Source organism: Sinocyclocheilus rhinocerous, unplaced genomic scaffold, assembly GCF_001515625.1.
Source record: "Sinocyclocheilus rhinocerous isolate Xijiao unplaced genomic scaffold, SAMN03320098_v1.1 scaffold1069, whole genome shotgun sequence".
Classification (NCBI taxonomy): domain Eukaryota; kingdom Metazoa; phylum Chordata; class Actinopteri; order Cypriniformes; family Cyprinidae; genus Sinocyclocheilus; species Sinocyclocheilus rhinocerous.
In genome coordinates this window covers 135,510-152,717 of record NW_015635541.1, presented here as the reverse complement: position 1 = coordinate 152,717, position 17,208 = coordinate 135,510, and the positions used below count along the sequence as shown (strand labels likewise).

The window sequence follows — 17,208 nt, the reverse complement described above, 5'->3', positions numbered from 1 at the left end:
AGGATTTTTGAGGCCGATCACCGATTGCCGATCACAGAAAGCAGTATCTGTCGATACCGATCACCAATATCGATATTTTTAAAGCCATTTATTCAGGGTGGAGGGGAGCATTTTTTAGAGATTTTTCAAAAATATATATTTATCTCACCTAAATGTTCGATCATGAAGTGCATTTTTGTTTTTACAGTCATGCAATTGTTGCACAATAGCTTACACACAGCACAATGCAGTTGCTCAAGCAAGTGGCAAAACATTTAAATTAGCAATCCTGCGGTTCATAAAGAACTGTTTTTCTACCTCCACGAGTGCCATCTATTATTGCCTTGTTTATCTAAAAGTGCTCTTTTCCTTTAAACCTAGCCAACAAGCCATATGTGTTGACAAACACAGCAAACTTTAATTATATATGCATTTATGGTGTAATTACTACATTTTCGTTTTCATATTTACAGCAAACAATGCGCTGTCACTTTAATTCAGCGCGTGCAGCAGAAACTATCTCTGCACTGCTGCAGACGCACCACTCATGGAACGCACTGCCGGACCGCGACTGTGTGCCGTCACTGCCGTGTGAATGCTTGTGTCTTGTGTTTCGTGTCTCACAGAAAAATTTCAAATTACTTATATGAATTGTACCTCACCTTCAGCATTATAATTATTTCACCCGTGCCAGACTGAGATGGTGCCGCTGCATGTCGTGCCAAACCTCACACGGCAGACGCATCATCAGCTTGAGATCGGCCATTATAGACCGCCGATCAAACATCCCAAAGCGATTATCGGCCGATAGTGATCGGACGCCGATCAATCAGAGCACCCCTATTGCATAATATTAATAATTAGTAGTAGGGTTTTCTTTAAATAAGATTTTTTTAAATCGACAAAATAATATTATTCACAGATTTAATGAAAATATAATAAAATAAAATTTGGTTTGATTTTTATGTGAGATGATCTGGACTTGTTTTGACAGGTGTCATGAGATTCACCCGAAAAATTTTTTACTAGTTTACAGGTTTTACTGATACTTTCTTTTTCTTTTTTTCTTTTTTCCCCCCAACAGTGAAGTGTCAGACTGTTTTGCTGTAGACCAACTAACCTCATTTTAAAGTTATAGAATACTGATTTATTTATTTTTTTTATCCTGTTAACCTGTTAACTAACTGTTTAACTACTCAAAACCATTAAGAAACTACAATTAAATTTTTCAGAGATCGACCCAGAGAAGTGACCGGGTTTATCACATGCGTTTTTTCCACAGCCCGTTTGCGTACGTGGACCCGTTGCATTGTAACATGGCGTATTTGTACCTTGAGCTGCTCAAGGATTCCCTGAACGAGTATGCATATGCAGCCGAGCTAGCCGGCCTGAACTATGACCTTCAAAATACCGTCTATGGGATGTATGTAAGTATCCTAATATTCCCCCATGCCACTGTTTCCCAACATGCTCCTCCTGTGAGGGCGACAGTTCAACTTCACACACAAACAAATGACTACCAGTGGTTGCTGTCCTTGCGGTTGTAACCCCAAATCTTTGTTTGTGGCCTTTACACAGTTAAAAACTCTTCTCATTCTTTTAGTGTTGTTTTTCCGGATGTAGAAGTAGACTAGCTTTAGATAGTCACCGGAGCTGAGGCTGCATATTCATACTCTGTCTGTGGTCCCTCTCAACCTGTTTCCTTTTGTTTTGTCATGACCCTTCCATCGAAATATCACTCCATTTGTTCTTTTTTACCCTTTTCTTTTTGATTTTTTTCCCATCCTGCTAGTCGCTACCTATATGCAGACCCGCTGCACTGCAACATGACTTACCTGTTTCTCAGGTTGTTGAAGGATGATTTGAGAGAGTATACATATGCAGCCCGCCTGGCAGGGTTGGTCTATGGCATAGCGTCAGGAATGAATGCCATCCTTGTAAGTATGGTAATTAGCCCCTCCCCCTTTTGAAAGGGGTGGGGCTTCTGGTGAAGGGCGGAGCTTGAGGCTTATGAGTGTGCAGGGTCGCTTGTCTGTTAAATTCTGCTGCTTTCTGCAAAGTAATAGGATGTTATACCTTCAAAATATGTCTAATCGGTCTGCTAGAATATTTTGAAAAGGGTTATTGTATTTTGTGTTGGGTTTAGGTGGTTTTAAAGATACACGCCCAAAAGAACAGAACAGAAAAAGAGAATAAATGCTTGTCAAGCACAATGACAAAACACCTTAAAGTCAGTCCATATGACTTGTGGCGCTATATTTCAATTCTCTTGTATTCGTTTGAAAGATTTGTGGAAGAACAGAGGAAATTGAGTTAATTCCCTCTGCTGTAGTCCTTTTTTATTTTGCGCTTGCATATATTAAAATGGACATTTCTAGACGAACCATGTTTAAATGTTAGTAACATCAAATGTCCATGTTTTTGACCAATCGTCAGAGTTTAAACCCTTATTTGTGTTCACACAAATCTTATGCTGAAGGTCAGAAAGGAGAAAATAAAATAGTGACCCAGTTTTAAAGACACTTTCCACATCTTTTGGGCTGTATCTTAAAGCAGTGGTTAATGTTGACATGTTTGTCTTCTTCAAAGGAAAGGCTTTAATGTAAAGTTTATGATGGTTGACTTAAAGCACTGTCAATCTAATCAACTAACTCTGCACTTTAAGACTTCCATCCAGACTATTCCAAGTGTTTACTGCTGTTCAGAGGAATCCCATTAGTCTGACTAATATTTGTGGTGTTCAATTAGGGTGACCACATTAAACTTGTACAGACACATTTAGATTTTTTGTACCAGATAAATATTGCTCTAATCGCAAAAACAAATTATATTAGTTGTATAGTAGTTTGGTTCATCTCTTAAAGTGTAGATATTTTTTTCCGTCAGTTGTATTGTATTACAAGCTTTCTGAATGTTGTTTTAAATATGTAAATTAGGTATTATCTAATTAAATATGCATTAATTGGTATACATTTCCAGAACAGAAATCTGAACATTGGATAAAGCCAGGTTCAAGTGAAAAGGTAAAAGCCTTCAGAATATAGATAGGAACAAAAGTATAATGTTTGTATTTAAGTTCTACTGAATTTTTAGCTCGGTGCAGGAGAAAAAAAAAACATTTTGAAGACCTTTTAAAAGTAAATAGCCAGAATTTACTTGTACATGGATTGTCTTTCCGATGTGACATTACCTCGTCTGAAGGCGTTCATACCACAGCTGTTGTCACGGTTACACATTGAAGCCCTGCTGCATGGCAACATCACCAAACAGGTTTGTATGAACAGCATTTTTTCTTGAAGACATACAGAAAAGGCAGGTCTGTCTCCAGACAGGTTGAAACTATTCCTTTTAAAATAAATGAACCGTACTGTTTGCTGTCTAATGTATGTTTTGGGATATGATTGATGAATCTCTGAATTTTGTTCTTCTTTTGTAAGTTGGTAATTCATTGAATTAGCTCACAAGTTGACAAAACATAACGTTAGATTTTGCTTTCAAGATCATGTTGTGTGATGTGAGCAGTGCAGTCTGTCTAACTCTGTTGTCTCCAGTCTGCTCTGGGCATGATGCAAATGTTGGAGGACACTCTCATTGAGCACGCTCGCACTAAACCCCTCCTGCCGAGTCAGCTCATTCGCTACAGAGAAGTGCAGGTACCTGACGGTAAGTGCTTAGCACCACAAACACCTATGCAACATCTGAGCTGGACTTACAGTCTTTCCTTCAGCTTTTCTCCAACTTTGAGCTCTGTATCCACACATACAATATACACCACTGTTCAAAAGTTTGGGGTTGGTAAAAATTGTGTAGCTGAAAGTGTTTACCAAGGCTGCATTTTTGATCAAAATACAGTAAAAACAGAAATATTGTGAAATATTACTTTTTCTATTGGAATAGATTTTAAATTGTAATTTATTCCTGTGATGCAAAGCTGAATTTTCAGCATCATTACTCCAGTCTTCAGTGTCACATGATCCTTCAGAGATCATTCTAATATGCTGATTTGATGCTCAAAAAGCATTTATCAATTGCAAAATCAGTTGTGCTGCTTATTTTTGTAAAAAAAAAATCTTTTTTTTTTTTCTTTTCGGGATTCTTAAATTATTACTCTATTTGAAATAAAGATCTTTTGTGACATGTCAATTTTGGTCAGTTTAATGCATCCTAAATCATAATCACAAAATTATTGCCTTGACCATTTAATATACAGGTTCTAATAAAAATGTAGTAATGAAAGATCCTTCAGACTTTTCACAGTCTAAAACAAAATCTAAACTTAAACTTTCATACCAGTTTGTGACAATTTTTTTTTAATATCAATTCTGTGTGACGTTAAGAAAACTACTTAAGTTTTACATTTTATATTCACGTTATGTGGGTTTTTTTAATACATTTTATAGTATGTTATTCCATCAATACATCTTCATAGGAATAAAGAAAATAAGATGGTATTAAGACTGTTGTTAAACTTGAATCTGTGGTGTATAATTTGAGGTCTATGATTTTTGTGTGTGTTTGTCATGGTTTTTGTTTAAGTCCAGTTCTCTGTGGTTATCAGGTGGCTGGTATGTTTACCAGCAGAGGAATGAGGTTCATAATAACTGTGGAATCGAGATTTACTATCAGACTGACATGCAGAACACCCATGAGAACATGCTGCTGGAGCTCTTCTGTCAAATCATCTCTGAGCCATGCTTCAACACGCTACGCACCAAAGAACAGCTGGGTAACACAAACACTCAGGAGAAATGCTCTGTTGTCTGTAGAAATACAGTTTTCTCTCTTGTTGTCTATCAATGTGACGATTGGACCAAGTATTTCTGTTCAGACTTTCACTCCCACTGCTCTTAAGAGCATCATTTATTTATTTATTTCTCTGTGTCTGTCCAACCAGGTTACATTGTGTTCAGCGGCCCCCGCAGGGCCAATGGAGTGCAGGGACTGCGTTTCATCATCCAGTCTGAAAAAGCTCCTCACTACCTGGAGTCTCGGGTGGAGGCCTTCCTCAAGACGATGGAGAAGAGTGTGGAGGAGATGGGAGAGGAAGCGTTTCAGAAACACATCCAGGCACTGGCTATTCGCCGTCTTGACAAACCCAAGAAGCTGGCGGCCGAATGCGCCGAGTACTGGGGAGAAATCATCTCCCAACAGTACAACTTCGACAGGGGTGAGTCACCGATCAGCTTTTGAAATGAACTCATGTTAGCATCAAGTATCTGAAGTTTTACAATCACTGACTTTGATTTTCTTTGTCTGATCTAGATAATATTGAAGTGGCTTACCTGAAGACACTGACAAAGGAACATATTATGCAGTTTTACAGGGTTGGTAATGATCTGAATACGTTGTCACACACTGAAACAGATGCTGTTTCTTGCAGCATAATCATAACTAGATTTGCATATCCTGAAGAAAATGTCCATGCTTGCAGCAAAATAAAAGTTCGGATTTAGGCTTTGGTTCAGTGGTAATGACATTTTCATAAAACGCACATCTTTTCATGATGGATAGGGTTGGTAATGATCTGAATACGTTGTCACACACTGAAACAGATGCTGTTTCTTGCAGCATAATCATAACTAGATTTGCATATCCTGAAGAAAATGTCCATGCTTGCAGCAAAATAAAAGTTCGGATTTAGGCTTTGGTTCAGTGGTAATGACATTTTCATAAAACACACATCTTTTCATGATGGATGAGAGTCTGCACACAATGTACACAGTCTTTGCCTTGTAAAAGCAGATGCATGATAAATAGACCAATCACAATTCAGTATGCAAATGCATGCAAAAAGGACCAATCTCAACGGCATTTGCAAATTATTTCATTGAGGCCATTGCTGTCAGTTACATGCTTAAACATTCTGTCAGGTTGGAGGGAGATTTTGGTCTCACTTTATTTTAAGGTTCAATTCTCACTATTAACAAACCATTAATTACGACTTTTGGCTCAAACTCCTAATTTGCTATTTCTTAATAGTTAATAGGTAGTTGTTAAGTTTAGGTATTGGGTAGGATTAGGGATGTAGAATATGGTCATGCAGAATATGTGCTTTATTATAAACAGCCAATATGTTAATAAAATAGGCATGCTAGTAAGCAAATAGTTAATTGTGAGAATTGGTCCCTATACTAAAGTGTTACCGAGATTTTCATTACTTTTATTACGTCTATTAAAAATATATATTAAATATTTGATATTATTAACATTGTTTTTTTAGTTATAAAACAGAGCACATTGAGTGTGTATAAGTAGTTTTTGAGTGCCTAATTTAAACTGGCTTGCAAAAACTAATAATTTTATCTTTAGATCTCCCAAAAATTAAATTCCTCATGTTGTCATGGGGTTTAATCGTCACGTCTGTTCTCTCCAGGACTTGTTGGCCATTGATGCCCCCAGAAGACACAAAGTGTCTGTGCATGTGCTGGCTAGAGAGATGGACTCCTGTGAGTACTGACACAATAAGGTTGAAACATTCTGATTTTACTGACTGAAGGAGCAGGGCACATTCATTTATTTTTACCATGTGTTTCCTGCAGGTCCACTGGTTGGAGAGTTTCCTGCTCAAAATGATGTCAATCTGGCTCCTGCCCCTTCACTTCCTCAGGTACTGCATAGATGTATATGCACAGTTTATGTGATAAGCATTTTTGCCAATATAAATAATTGAAGAAAACTGTCCAAATGTCAGATGATTGTACTCCACAGTTCAAAAGTTTGGGTTCAGTGGGTTTTTTAACGTTAAAGAAATTATATAATCTTACATTTTTATATTTAAAAAAAAATGCAACATTGATAGTTTGAGCTGCAAATTAGCATATTAGAATGATTTCTGAAGGGTCATGTGACACTAAAAACTGGTGTATTGATGCTGAAAATACAGTTTTGCCATCACTGGAATACATTACATTTTACAAAATATTAAAAAAGTGATGATTAACTTGTAATTTCACAATATTATTGTTTTTACAATATTAACATTTATTAACATTATATGCCCCCTAACTTTCAAACGATATGCTCATTGTGGTGATTTTCCATGGCCAAGCACTACTCTCATTTTCTTAAAAAAAACAACAACAACAAATCACTCATTGTGTTGCTTTGTATTGTGTATTTCAGCCATCATTGGTTCAGGATATGACTGAATTCAAAAGGAGTCTGCCGCTGTTCCCTCTCGCCAAACCTCACATCAATTTCATGGCTGCCAAACTGTGACCAGCATCATGGGATTGTCAGAGACGCCCAAATATGGAGCCAGTAACACCATTGTCTGTGTGTGTGAGTGTGCGTTTGTGTGTAAGCAGGCAAGGCCACGACGGAGCCGCTTGCAACATTTTTAGTTGTGCTCTGCGTCAGACATGCACACCTGATATCTCTTAGATACATAGAAAACATACAATGTTTGTTTCATGTTGCTTCTAACAGGGAATTTGTATCCCTATATAATATAGGAATCACTCGCTGGTCACGACGACTCACTCATTGTTCGGTTTCATTTCAAAATGCTGTTTCATTTCATTTACACCACTGTTAAGCAAAAACACGAGAAACCGTTTGGAGAGGCTGTTGTGTAATTTATCAAGACAAGTCTCTCTTGAAATGAAATAACTGGCCTTAAGATGATTTTAATCAGTGATCAGGTTTTCTGGCACCTTTTTTAAAGTTTAATTTAATCTATTTGCTTTGAGTTGTTTTTAGTTTCTGTGCATGTTTGGCAGAGTTTAAGGATAGTGTTGCAAATGCAAGGTGGTTAACTTGATGGATTTTGATTTTATTTGCAGTTGAAGAAATATCATAATAAACAATTTTAATATAATTTTCATTTGCTTATTTAAGTTACTTTGTCCTTGAACGATTCATAATATACCTGAAACCCTGACCTAAACTCAGTGTCATAATAGAAATACAAATTCCACTCATGAAACATGAATTATGTAAATCGTTTGTGAAAACCTCACATAAGAATGTTTTAAGACACAATTGAATGCAAGAGTTTATGCACCACTGGTTTTTCCAAACGATTTAACATGAATATGATCATGAATGATGCAGATTGTGTTTTTCAGGATGCTTAGTTCGATCAAACTCGCCCATATACCGATGTCCACATGCAACACGACGACATTTCAGGAGTTGTTGCGTGAAACTGACTCAGAAATCCCCTTTAACTGGGTTTGTTTTACTTCTTCTGTCTTGACTTGTGATTATGCACTCCTCACAAGCAATAATGTGACTTACAGGACCTATGACTAGTGTCTTAAACTCTACTAGGCGTTTTTCTTGACATGGTTTGAGCTTGGTTCCGAGAAACTGATTAGACGAGAGCTAGACTTGGTCTGTGCTGTAATTTACCTGCGCTGATGCAGGAACATCATGTCAGTCTGTAATCCATGTGTGTCCTCATCTCAGGTGTGTGTTAGCCTTGTCTCGAGCCAAGTCTTCAACATCACTTGTGTTTCTAGTGCTGAGATTTATTCTGGACTTACTCAGGTGTATCAAATCGACTGTATGCTGCATTTTTTAGAAACTCAACGACCATCCTACCACGTCCATCAAAATAATGAATACTGTTTCATGCTCAGCAAAACAAACTGATATCAGACAGGGTATAAACTTAGATGAGTTTGGTTGTATCACTAAGATGGATATAATCGGGCATCTCACTGCATTGGTTTTAGTGGTCTGTATTTTTGTTTTTGAATTTAAAGGAATAGTTCAGAGTAGTTCATCCATAAATTTAGTAATTGTATTGGTTCTCGTGGCGTTCCAATCCTGTATGACATTTCTCTTTCATGTAAAAAGAAGTTTGGTGAAATGTTCATGCAGTTCCTTTCCATGCAATGAAAGTGAATGGGGACCGTGACTGTCAAGCTCTAAAAACGGCATAAAAGAACCGTAAAAGTTGTCCATGTGACCTATATTTCAAATCTTCTGAAGCCATTTAATAGCTTTGTGACGGTGTTGTTATCATTAAACTCTTCAGTAATTGAAATAAAGTTGAAATAAAATATACATTTTAGATGGGGGGCTACATAAAGCTAAAAATAAATAAGAAACTAATAATTTCAAAACCACATACTAAAATTACTAAAACCTTAATTAAAATTAAAACTGAAAATACTAATTAAAAATATTAATATGCTATAGTGTATATAAATAATTCTGAAAGAACTGAAAATCATAGCTGCTTTAATGTAATTTTTATTTTTTCATAATTTAAATTGAAGTCTGTTCATCACAATACAATCATATGGCTTCAAATTATTTGGATTATTGCACAACCAGTAAGATGAAGACATGTTTGGTTTGCAACGACATGAGGATGAGAAAATGTCAATTTTCACTTTGGAGAGAAATGTAAATGAAGAACGTTGGGGTCCAAACTATTTTAGACCCAACTGACTTCCATTGTGTGAAGAAATATTTCTCAAAATATTTTCTTTTGTTTCCCAAAAAAAAAAAAAAAAAAAAAATCATACAGGATTGGAACGAAATGAAGGTGAGTTAATGATGAAAGTGTTTATTTTTGTATGAACTCATTTATTTGGCTCTGGGTCACTGAGTGCTTTTATTTTGTGGGGAAAAAAGCAGCTTGGACGTTCTGCTAAACATCTTTTTGTTCCGTATAGAGACAACCGGTTTGGAATGACATGAGGCTGAGTAAATGACACTTGTATTTATTTTAGTTTCGTGGGTGGGGGGTGAGCTTCTAGATTACTTTAAATTCCAAAGATGCATGCAATCGGAGCATTTGTTGCACCCCAAATCCCTTTAACTGTTCTAGAATCAGCTCAGAGTTCTGTAGGTCAGTGACTGCAACAGATGCTTGTGGTTCTCACCGTCTCCTGTAACCTGATGTCATGTGTTTTGCTCGTACTGTAGGCAGGATATTAGAGTAAAGAAATCTAGAAGAGCAGGATTTAATGAGAGTTACTCCGCATGAATGAGTGTAAGATGTTACATTCTGTCCAAATCCAAGGAATGGGCTTGTATGTACCAAACCGCAGTCATGAGGTGGAAACGGTTCTACGGTTGAGATCTCGTGTTTATTAGGTGGTTTTGAAGTGCATCTGGGGAATGTGTATCTGTGGGGGAGAGCTTTCTGTGTTTATGATAATTAAACAATCGTATGAACTCAATTGTGTTGTTTTTCTGTCTTTTTGATCTGCACTTAAGATTTTTCTTTGAAGATTGAACCTTAAACATTTAATTGAGGGATTTTTAGAGATGTAGTATTTAAAGGGGTCATATGATGCGATTTAAATTTTTCCTTTCTCTTTGGAGTGTTACAAGCTCTTGGTGCATAAAGAAGATCTGTAAAGTTGCAAAGACTAAAGTCTCAGATCCAAAGAGATATTCTTTCTAAAAGTTGTCAACCACACCTACCTAAAGCGGCTTGTTCTAACACGCCCCCACATATCTACGTCACAATGTGGGAGGATTTGCATAATGCCGCCCAAATGTTCACACAACGAAAGAAGGCGTAACTTTTATTCTCGCTGTAGTAGTGTTTTTGTTGCCGCCGCCGCCATGTTGTGAAGGCGCTGTGTGTTTCGTTGTGAAAGCGAAACTACTTTGTTTGGTCTTCCAAAATATCCGCTTCATCATGCCTGGAGCTGATCTGTGCTGGTCGCTGAGGAAATAGATCAACTTCACGCTGTGGATCGCTGGATCGGCTTTTTACCGTGGACGAAGCGGAGTCCAGCCCGGGGTCGTCACATGTGGTTGCCGCAAGCCTCCTTCGTCGAATCCGCCCGCTGCCGCTCACTCTAGACCGCCGGCCTCCGCTCACTCTAGCCCGCCGTGTGTGACGCAGTGTTTCGTTGTGAAAGCGAAACTACTTTGTTTGGCCTTCCAAAAATGGACACGACTAGAAATCAGTGGTTAAGTTGTATTTACAACACTGTTCCAGAACACTTCAACCCAAATATTCAGATGTGTGCAGCACATTTTATGGAGGACTGTTTACTGATCCTGGTAGAGTAGACTACAATGCCGGCTATTCTGACTCAAAGACTGTAAGTAGGCCGATCCTTACTCTAGCCCCCCGGCCTCTGATCACTCTATGCCGCCGCCACTCACTCTGGGCCACTGTGTGTGACGCTGTGTTTCGTTGTGACTACTACAACTACTTTGTTTGGCCTTCCAAAAATGGACACGACTCGAAATCAGTGGTTAAGTTGTATTTACAACACTGTTCCAGAACAGTTCAACCCAAATATTCATATGTGTGCAGCACATTTTATGGAGGACTGTTTCCTGATCCTGGGAGAGTAGACTACAATGCCGGCTGTTCTGACTCACAGACTGCAAGTACGTTTTTTTATATTTAAAGAATTTGCCACTGACTATTCAAACGCGAGTTTTGAGCAGTGTAGCGTAGCGTTTGTAGTTTGTCATTTCTCCGATCACAAATGCAGACATGGTTTTATGTTTACAACATTTATGTTTTATGTTTGCAATGCAACACGTAAAAAGACAGTACAAGCCATTATAATCCATAATTATGTTGCCACTCGATGCAACAAATGCCTAGTTTATAATGGGTTTTAATGTATTTGTCTCGTCGCTCCAGCCGGACAAGGCATCACAATATGGCAAAGGTAAAAAGACAGTATCTGTAATTAACAATAATCAAATCTGTAATTATGTCCCCACTGGATGCAACAAATGCCTCGTTTATAATGGGTTTTAATGTATTTGTCTCGTCGTTCCAGCCGGACAAGGCATCACAATATGGCAAAGGGCATAACATTTCCGTGTCACACTTGAGGAATTCGGCCAATCACAACACACTGGATAGCTGGCCAATCAGAGCACACCTGGCTTTTCAGACCGATGAGCTTTGTAAAAATCGACGCATTTCAGAAAGGCGGGGCATAGAGGAGAAACAGTAATGTACAGTATGTGGAAAATAATGTGTTTTTTAACCTTAAACCGCATAAACACATTTCATTACACCAAATACACAAAATAATGTTCTTTTTAGCAACATCATATGACCCCTTTAAAGGAATATTCTGCCTTAAATATAACTTTCAAACTTTGCTCAGCTTCACCTGTTATGCTATTGATTACTATAGAAAATAAGTTCAACATTGCCTTCATTAATGTACAGCAATGCATTTAAAATATACAGCTTTCAAAATTATCATGCAGAAGTGTTTCCAAAGTATCACATTTCCATGAGTTTGTTGCGTTTGTTGCATTTAGTGCCATATTTTGTATTAATTTAATATTTTATGTATTTATGTACTTTACTAAGTAATATGCATTTAGAGACATGTAGACGTGTCCCTACCATTGATCTATAAGAGTTCTCTTCTAGATGATGAGTTGCTCTAAATTAAAAAAAAAAAGCTTAAGGACTTATGAGTCAAACATTAAAGTGAGTTGCTGTTTTTGTCACTCTTCTGATGAAGATTTGTTCACTTGTTTGCAATGTACCCACACAGAGAAATTTGACTACTCGAAAGAGAATACAACTTAATTTGTGTTTCCTGCTAGCTAAATTTCACATACATAAAACCCTAAACCTGGCTCTCTTTTCTTTATTCAAGGTTGATCTATAAGTATACTGAAAGTTCTGTTAATCCTAAAGCAGTGAAAGCTGCACCTAATCATCCTGGATGTCCTCTTTAGGTGAAAAATAAACCCAAACATGGTTACTATTTAAACCATGGTATTTGTAGTAAAACTGTGGTTGTACAAAAAAACATGGTTCCTAACAAAACCATATTAATTCTTAAAGGATGTGGGTTTGTGTATTCTTTTTGTTCTTTCATCCTTTCTTTTTCTTTGTTTCCTTTTTATAACTGTACTGCCTTAATCGTTTGATGTTTTGTACTGTTAAAAAAAAAAAGATTTGTGATCTGCGCCCAGAAGTTTCGATCTAACGTTAACTCAAATGATTTGTGGGCCCGCTTGAGGAGGCGTTACGCGGGAAAATAAATTCAGATTTCTGTTACACAAGTAACGTAACGTTAGGCCTACAAGTCAGTATTTGAATACTTGCCAGAATACGCAAAGACGTCGGGTTAAAACTAGGGTAAACATTGTCGGTGCTTTTACAAGTTGGAGGAGAATTTGACGGAATATTTGTTTCAATCGAGTCACCGAATTTGGGGAGTAGCCTATCTTCTCGACAGGTAAGCTAAACTCAAGTTTTTGCCACTTACATTAGCTCTTTACTGTCAAGCCTCAGCAAAAACAGGAAGATATTGTAATTATAAGAATAACTGTAAGGGTGTAATAAGGTGGCGTTTGCAAAGAAGGCACAGAAACACTTCATCTTTAACTATAATAACCAGGTTGCAAAGCCATTAAAATAATTTCTGATGTTCATTGTAAGCATTATAATAGTCATATACTTCACTTGTACATTGTAAATTTATTTAATACTTTGCAATGTAGGAGGGACAAATAAGTTTGATATTCTTATTGTATTTTAATAAGCGTATAATGTATATTTGAATCAAAATGATTTAAAGAGAAGCAATTTTAAGCCTAGTATAGCCAGTAAAATTCGTTTAATATTTTAATGGGCTCATAAATAGCCCTACCTTAATTGCTGAAAGGATTCCTGCTTCCATTAATTTTCAGGGGTTTTATTTTGTTTGTACATAGAGCCGCCCTAAACTGTAAAAAAAAAAAATAAAGCAACCTATGGCACTCAACTTAAGTTAACTCAACTAGCAACCGACAACTTAACTTTAGTTCATCTAATGAATAAATTCAGTCTACTGAGTGTTAAAAGATCTGTCAGAGCAACCAAAAATTTTTTTAGCGTTTAGCAATGCTAATCTTTTTTAACAATCCTTTCTTTTAGATTTATGTTTATTTTCAAAGCCTTCTACATAATATGGGTAGTATTTGCCTCTTAAAACTAAAAGCAAATATAGACAAATGTATTAAACAATTTGCAATGAGATGCGCAAACAGTAAGTACAGCAGCAGCATAAATTAAGCTAGTAAAATTTAAAACTGATAATATTTTTTAATAACAAAATGTTTTCAAGCTGCAATGCATGCTGGGAACTTGTGCAATATTGTTCCATGTAAAATTGTTTGTTCAGGTGACTCAATTTGAAAAGTTGGGAGAACATTTGGATATGTTGTGAACAAATACTTGAGTATCTAAGTAAGGTAAACAAAACAACTTTTGCTAGCGACATGTTTAGAGTATTTTTGTTCAGTTCACACAAAAAATTAAACTGACTCCTCCAACTAAAAATTCTTTGTTCTGGCTACTTCTTTACATTGGTTAGTAGAACTTTTCGAAAGTTCTCGGATTTTTTTACAGTGTAAAGATGAAGCTTGAAAACGTAAGTTCTGTACCGAGAGCAGCAACACACAATTGCAGTCCATTTGTATCATTAGTGACACAAAAATGATACTATCAGTTTATATGCTACAGATTTTAGGAGTAGATCACATTATTTATCTCAATGCTAAGAAACATTTTAGTCCAAGTTAAAAACTCAAACTGCCCAACACACACAGTCAGGCATTGGAAAAATACATTTATTTACATAAATCAACCAGGAAACTATAAATTCAGAAGCCATATCTGTACAACATACATGTTCTGTATTTGGCATTATGCTTCATCTGTACAACATACATACCCCACTGATATTATACAGCATAATTAGATGCTGAAAAGAAAGTCAGAATTTAAAATCCTATTTAGGCAACAGAAAAACTCATCTGCTACTTCTAGTCTCGCAGTTGGTGTACATAAACACTATTTCTTAGCACCTACGTCACCATTAAGCATGTTCTTTCAGGGTTACGCCTATCATCAAGAAGCTGTAATGATGTACTTGAGCTCTATGGACAAACGGTACTCCAAAAGCTGCCCACTGTAGTGTAGTAATGGTCGGAAACTTCACAGTTGCTAATGGCTGGAGATAAAACAGAAGCACTACATTAATTAGAAGTCATCAAACACAATGATTCAGAAAAAAATTGGCATGTTCACCAAATAAACCTAGCTGTCCATCTGAACCATGTAACCTTTAAGACACATATATTGTCCTGGTGTAATAAAAAGGCCACTAATACTCTTAAAGTTCACTGATCTACACAAGACTATTTATCTCTGGGAATATATAATGAGACAGGTTTATTAACAGCAGTTATGAGTCATCAAGTACCATAATGTTTTAATAAAGTGATGGATTAAGGACCAAACACTGGATTCTCGGTTTGTACAGGGTCCTTAACAGACAGACTATAAAAGACAAATTCCCTGAAACTCAGACATCAACAGCACAAAGATGGAAATGAAACATGATCAGCTGATCGCTTAAATTATGTGAAGGCAGGCAAGATGGTGAATTTCACAGAAGTTGTCATATTTCATCCCAAAATTGACATAAAAAAAAAATCAAATATTGCATTAAAAAAAGCAATGGGACTTTTTTGATTTGTGAAATTATTTCCATGATTAAATGCTAAAAAACAAATGTTCAATTAGAGATATGTGTAAAGTATCATTTTAATAGTATACATATGTACTAAACTGAAACAAAAATAATAGTGCCCAGACTTGCCTTTTTTATATGCAAAACAATTGATTTCTTTTGACTTTGGTGTGAAATATAACAGGAAATGGGGAAATTTCTATGTGAAATTCATCCGAGAAGAACAACCACAAAAAAGATTATTTTATAAGATTATTACGAGAAACTATATATATATATATATATATATATATATATATATATATATATACTGCTTTAGATGTTTACATTTGCCTTTAGTATTTATCATTGCATATGCAAGTCTAATTGTTAATGAGGGGACAAAAGTGCTTCACGTGAAACGGCACGTCGTCTTTTGCATGTTAAGGATGCTTTAAAGATGATTCACCTGAACATTTCTAATTCAATATAAAACAACCACTTATTAATATAAACCTTCTTTCAATATTTGTTTTCCTCAGTCTCTTTCTTAAAATGTCAAAGCCCATAAAATAAGTAACGCGCAACTCTCAGGTCTGATTAGATCAACTGAAACAAAGCTGAATCACTGTTCAAACTCCAAACGCAATAGTCACATTCCCAAGGAAGAAGAGAAAACCAAATCCAGCGTCTGTGAAAATCCGGTAGTGTCTCTCAAAGCTGCGTGAAATCATGGAATCCAGCAGAGGTTTGATGATGAGCTCAGGCCTCGTCCATCTCAGGGAAATTGAGGATCTTGCGATGAGCTTGTCGGAGATACTGCTGCTGCTTGAAATAAACCTTAAACGCCCCTTTAATAGCCACAAACGCAATGCCACCCTGAGACAGAGAGATCAGTGTGAGGTTACGGGTGTATAAACCACTGTGATAGTTTTCCATGATATTCTCGTACCAGAATGGTCCTCTGAAGATTTGAGTTGACGCTGCTGAACATCAGTTTACCCACGATGGTGGCGATGGTGGGGAACACGAGGGCGCCGCACAGGATGCGTGTGGCAGACACGTGATCGGCCGGCGGACTGGCCTCCGCCGGGATCCTCGGCACTGGGCAGCCGATACCTGCGCATGACAGGGTGAGAAACAAGATTTATCAACATTTTTGGTGACAGTTTTACAGAAGCTTGTAATAAACAATATAAGTAGTGATGAACAGACATGTCAGGCAGTTTAGCTTTCCATTTGGCACTTCATACTGGTTTCAAATATTGAATTCTGAGTAAATATAGTGTAAAATAGGTGTTGAATTAATTAACATTTTATTTGCATTATTTTATATTAGTGTTAAAATTAACTTTACAATTAAGAATATATATTAGGAAATGTCTATAACATGTATAACTGTAATATTTAAAATATTAGACCATATGTGACACTGGACCACAATAAGGCTCAATTTTTTGAAATTTGAAATAAATAAGCTTTCCATTGATGTATGGTTTGTTAGGATAGGATAATATTTGGCTGAGATACAACTATTTGAAAATCTGGAATCTGAGGGTGCAAAAAAATCTAAATATAGAGAAAATCGCCTTTAAAGTTGTCCAAATGAAGTTCTTAGCAATGCATATTACTAATCAAACATTAAGTTTTGATATATTTACAGTAGGAAATTAACAAAATATCTTCATGGAACATGATCTTAACTTTAATATCCTAATGATTTTTGGCATAAAAGAAAAAGCTATAAATTTGACCCATACAATGTATTTTTGGCTATTGCTACAAATATACCCCAGCAACTTAAGACTGCTTTTGTGCT

The 17,208-nt window shown here is 36.5% G+C and overlaps 2 protein-coding genes across 3 annotated transcripts in view; one reads left to right on the top strand and one right to left on the bottom strand.

Moving 5' to 3' along the window:
• The window catches only part of ide (insulin-degrading enzyme), a 22,412-nt gene extending 13,407 nt beyond the window's left edge, over positions 1 to 9,005 (top strand). Inside the window, exons 12-20 of the mRNA XM_016561746.1 lie at positions 1,262 to 1,524; positions 3,125 to 3,249; positions 3,531 to 3,642; positions 4,538 to 4,705; positions 4,874 to 5,146; positions 5,242 to 5,303; positions 6,353 to 6,425; positions 6,519 to 6,586; positions 7,102 to 9,005. Coding sequence (XP_016417232.1) covers positions 1,262 to 1,524; positions 3,125 to 3,249; positions 3,531 to 3,642; positions 4,538 to 4,705; positions 4,874 to 5,146; positions 5,242 to 5,303; positions 6,353 to 6,425; positions 6,519 to 6,586; positions 7,102 to 7,197 — 1,240 coding nt within the window. The 3' untranslated portion in view covers positions 7,198 to 9,005. The remainder of the gene's footprint in view (positions 1 to 1,261; positions 1,525 to 3,124; positions 3,250 to 3,530; positions 3,643 to 4,537; positions 4,706 to 4,873; positions 5,147 to 5,241; positions 5,304 to 6,352; positions 6,426 to 6,518; positions 6,587 to 7,101) is intronic.
• marchf5 (membrane-associated ring finger (C3HC4) 5) overlaps positions 7,643 to 17,208 on the bottom strand; it is a 35,962-nt gene continuing 26,396 nt past the window's right edge. Inside the window, exons 5-8 of one of the 2 annotated variants that reach the window (XM_016561702.1) lie at positions 16,342 to 16,508; positions 15,722 to 16,268; positions 14,832 to 15,675; positions 7,643 to 7,656 (exon numbers count right to left, since the gene is read on the bottom strand). In XM_016561702.1, the coding sequence (XP_016417188.1) occupies positions 16,152 to 16,268; positions 16,342 to 16,508 (284 nt within the window). In that variant the 3' untranslated portion in view covers positions 7,643 to 7,656; positions 14,832 to 15,675; positions 15,722 to 16,151. Of the gene's footprint in view, positions 7,657 to 14,389; positions 15,676 to 15,721; positions 16,269 to 16,341; positions 16,509 to 17,208 lie in introns of those variants that run through there. The other variant, XM_016561701.1, reaches the window with a different exon arrangement.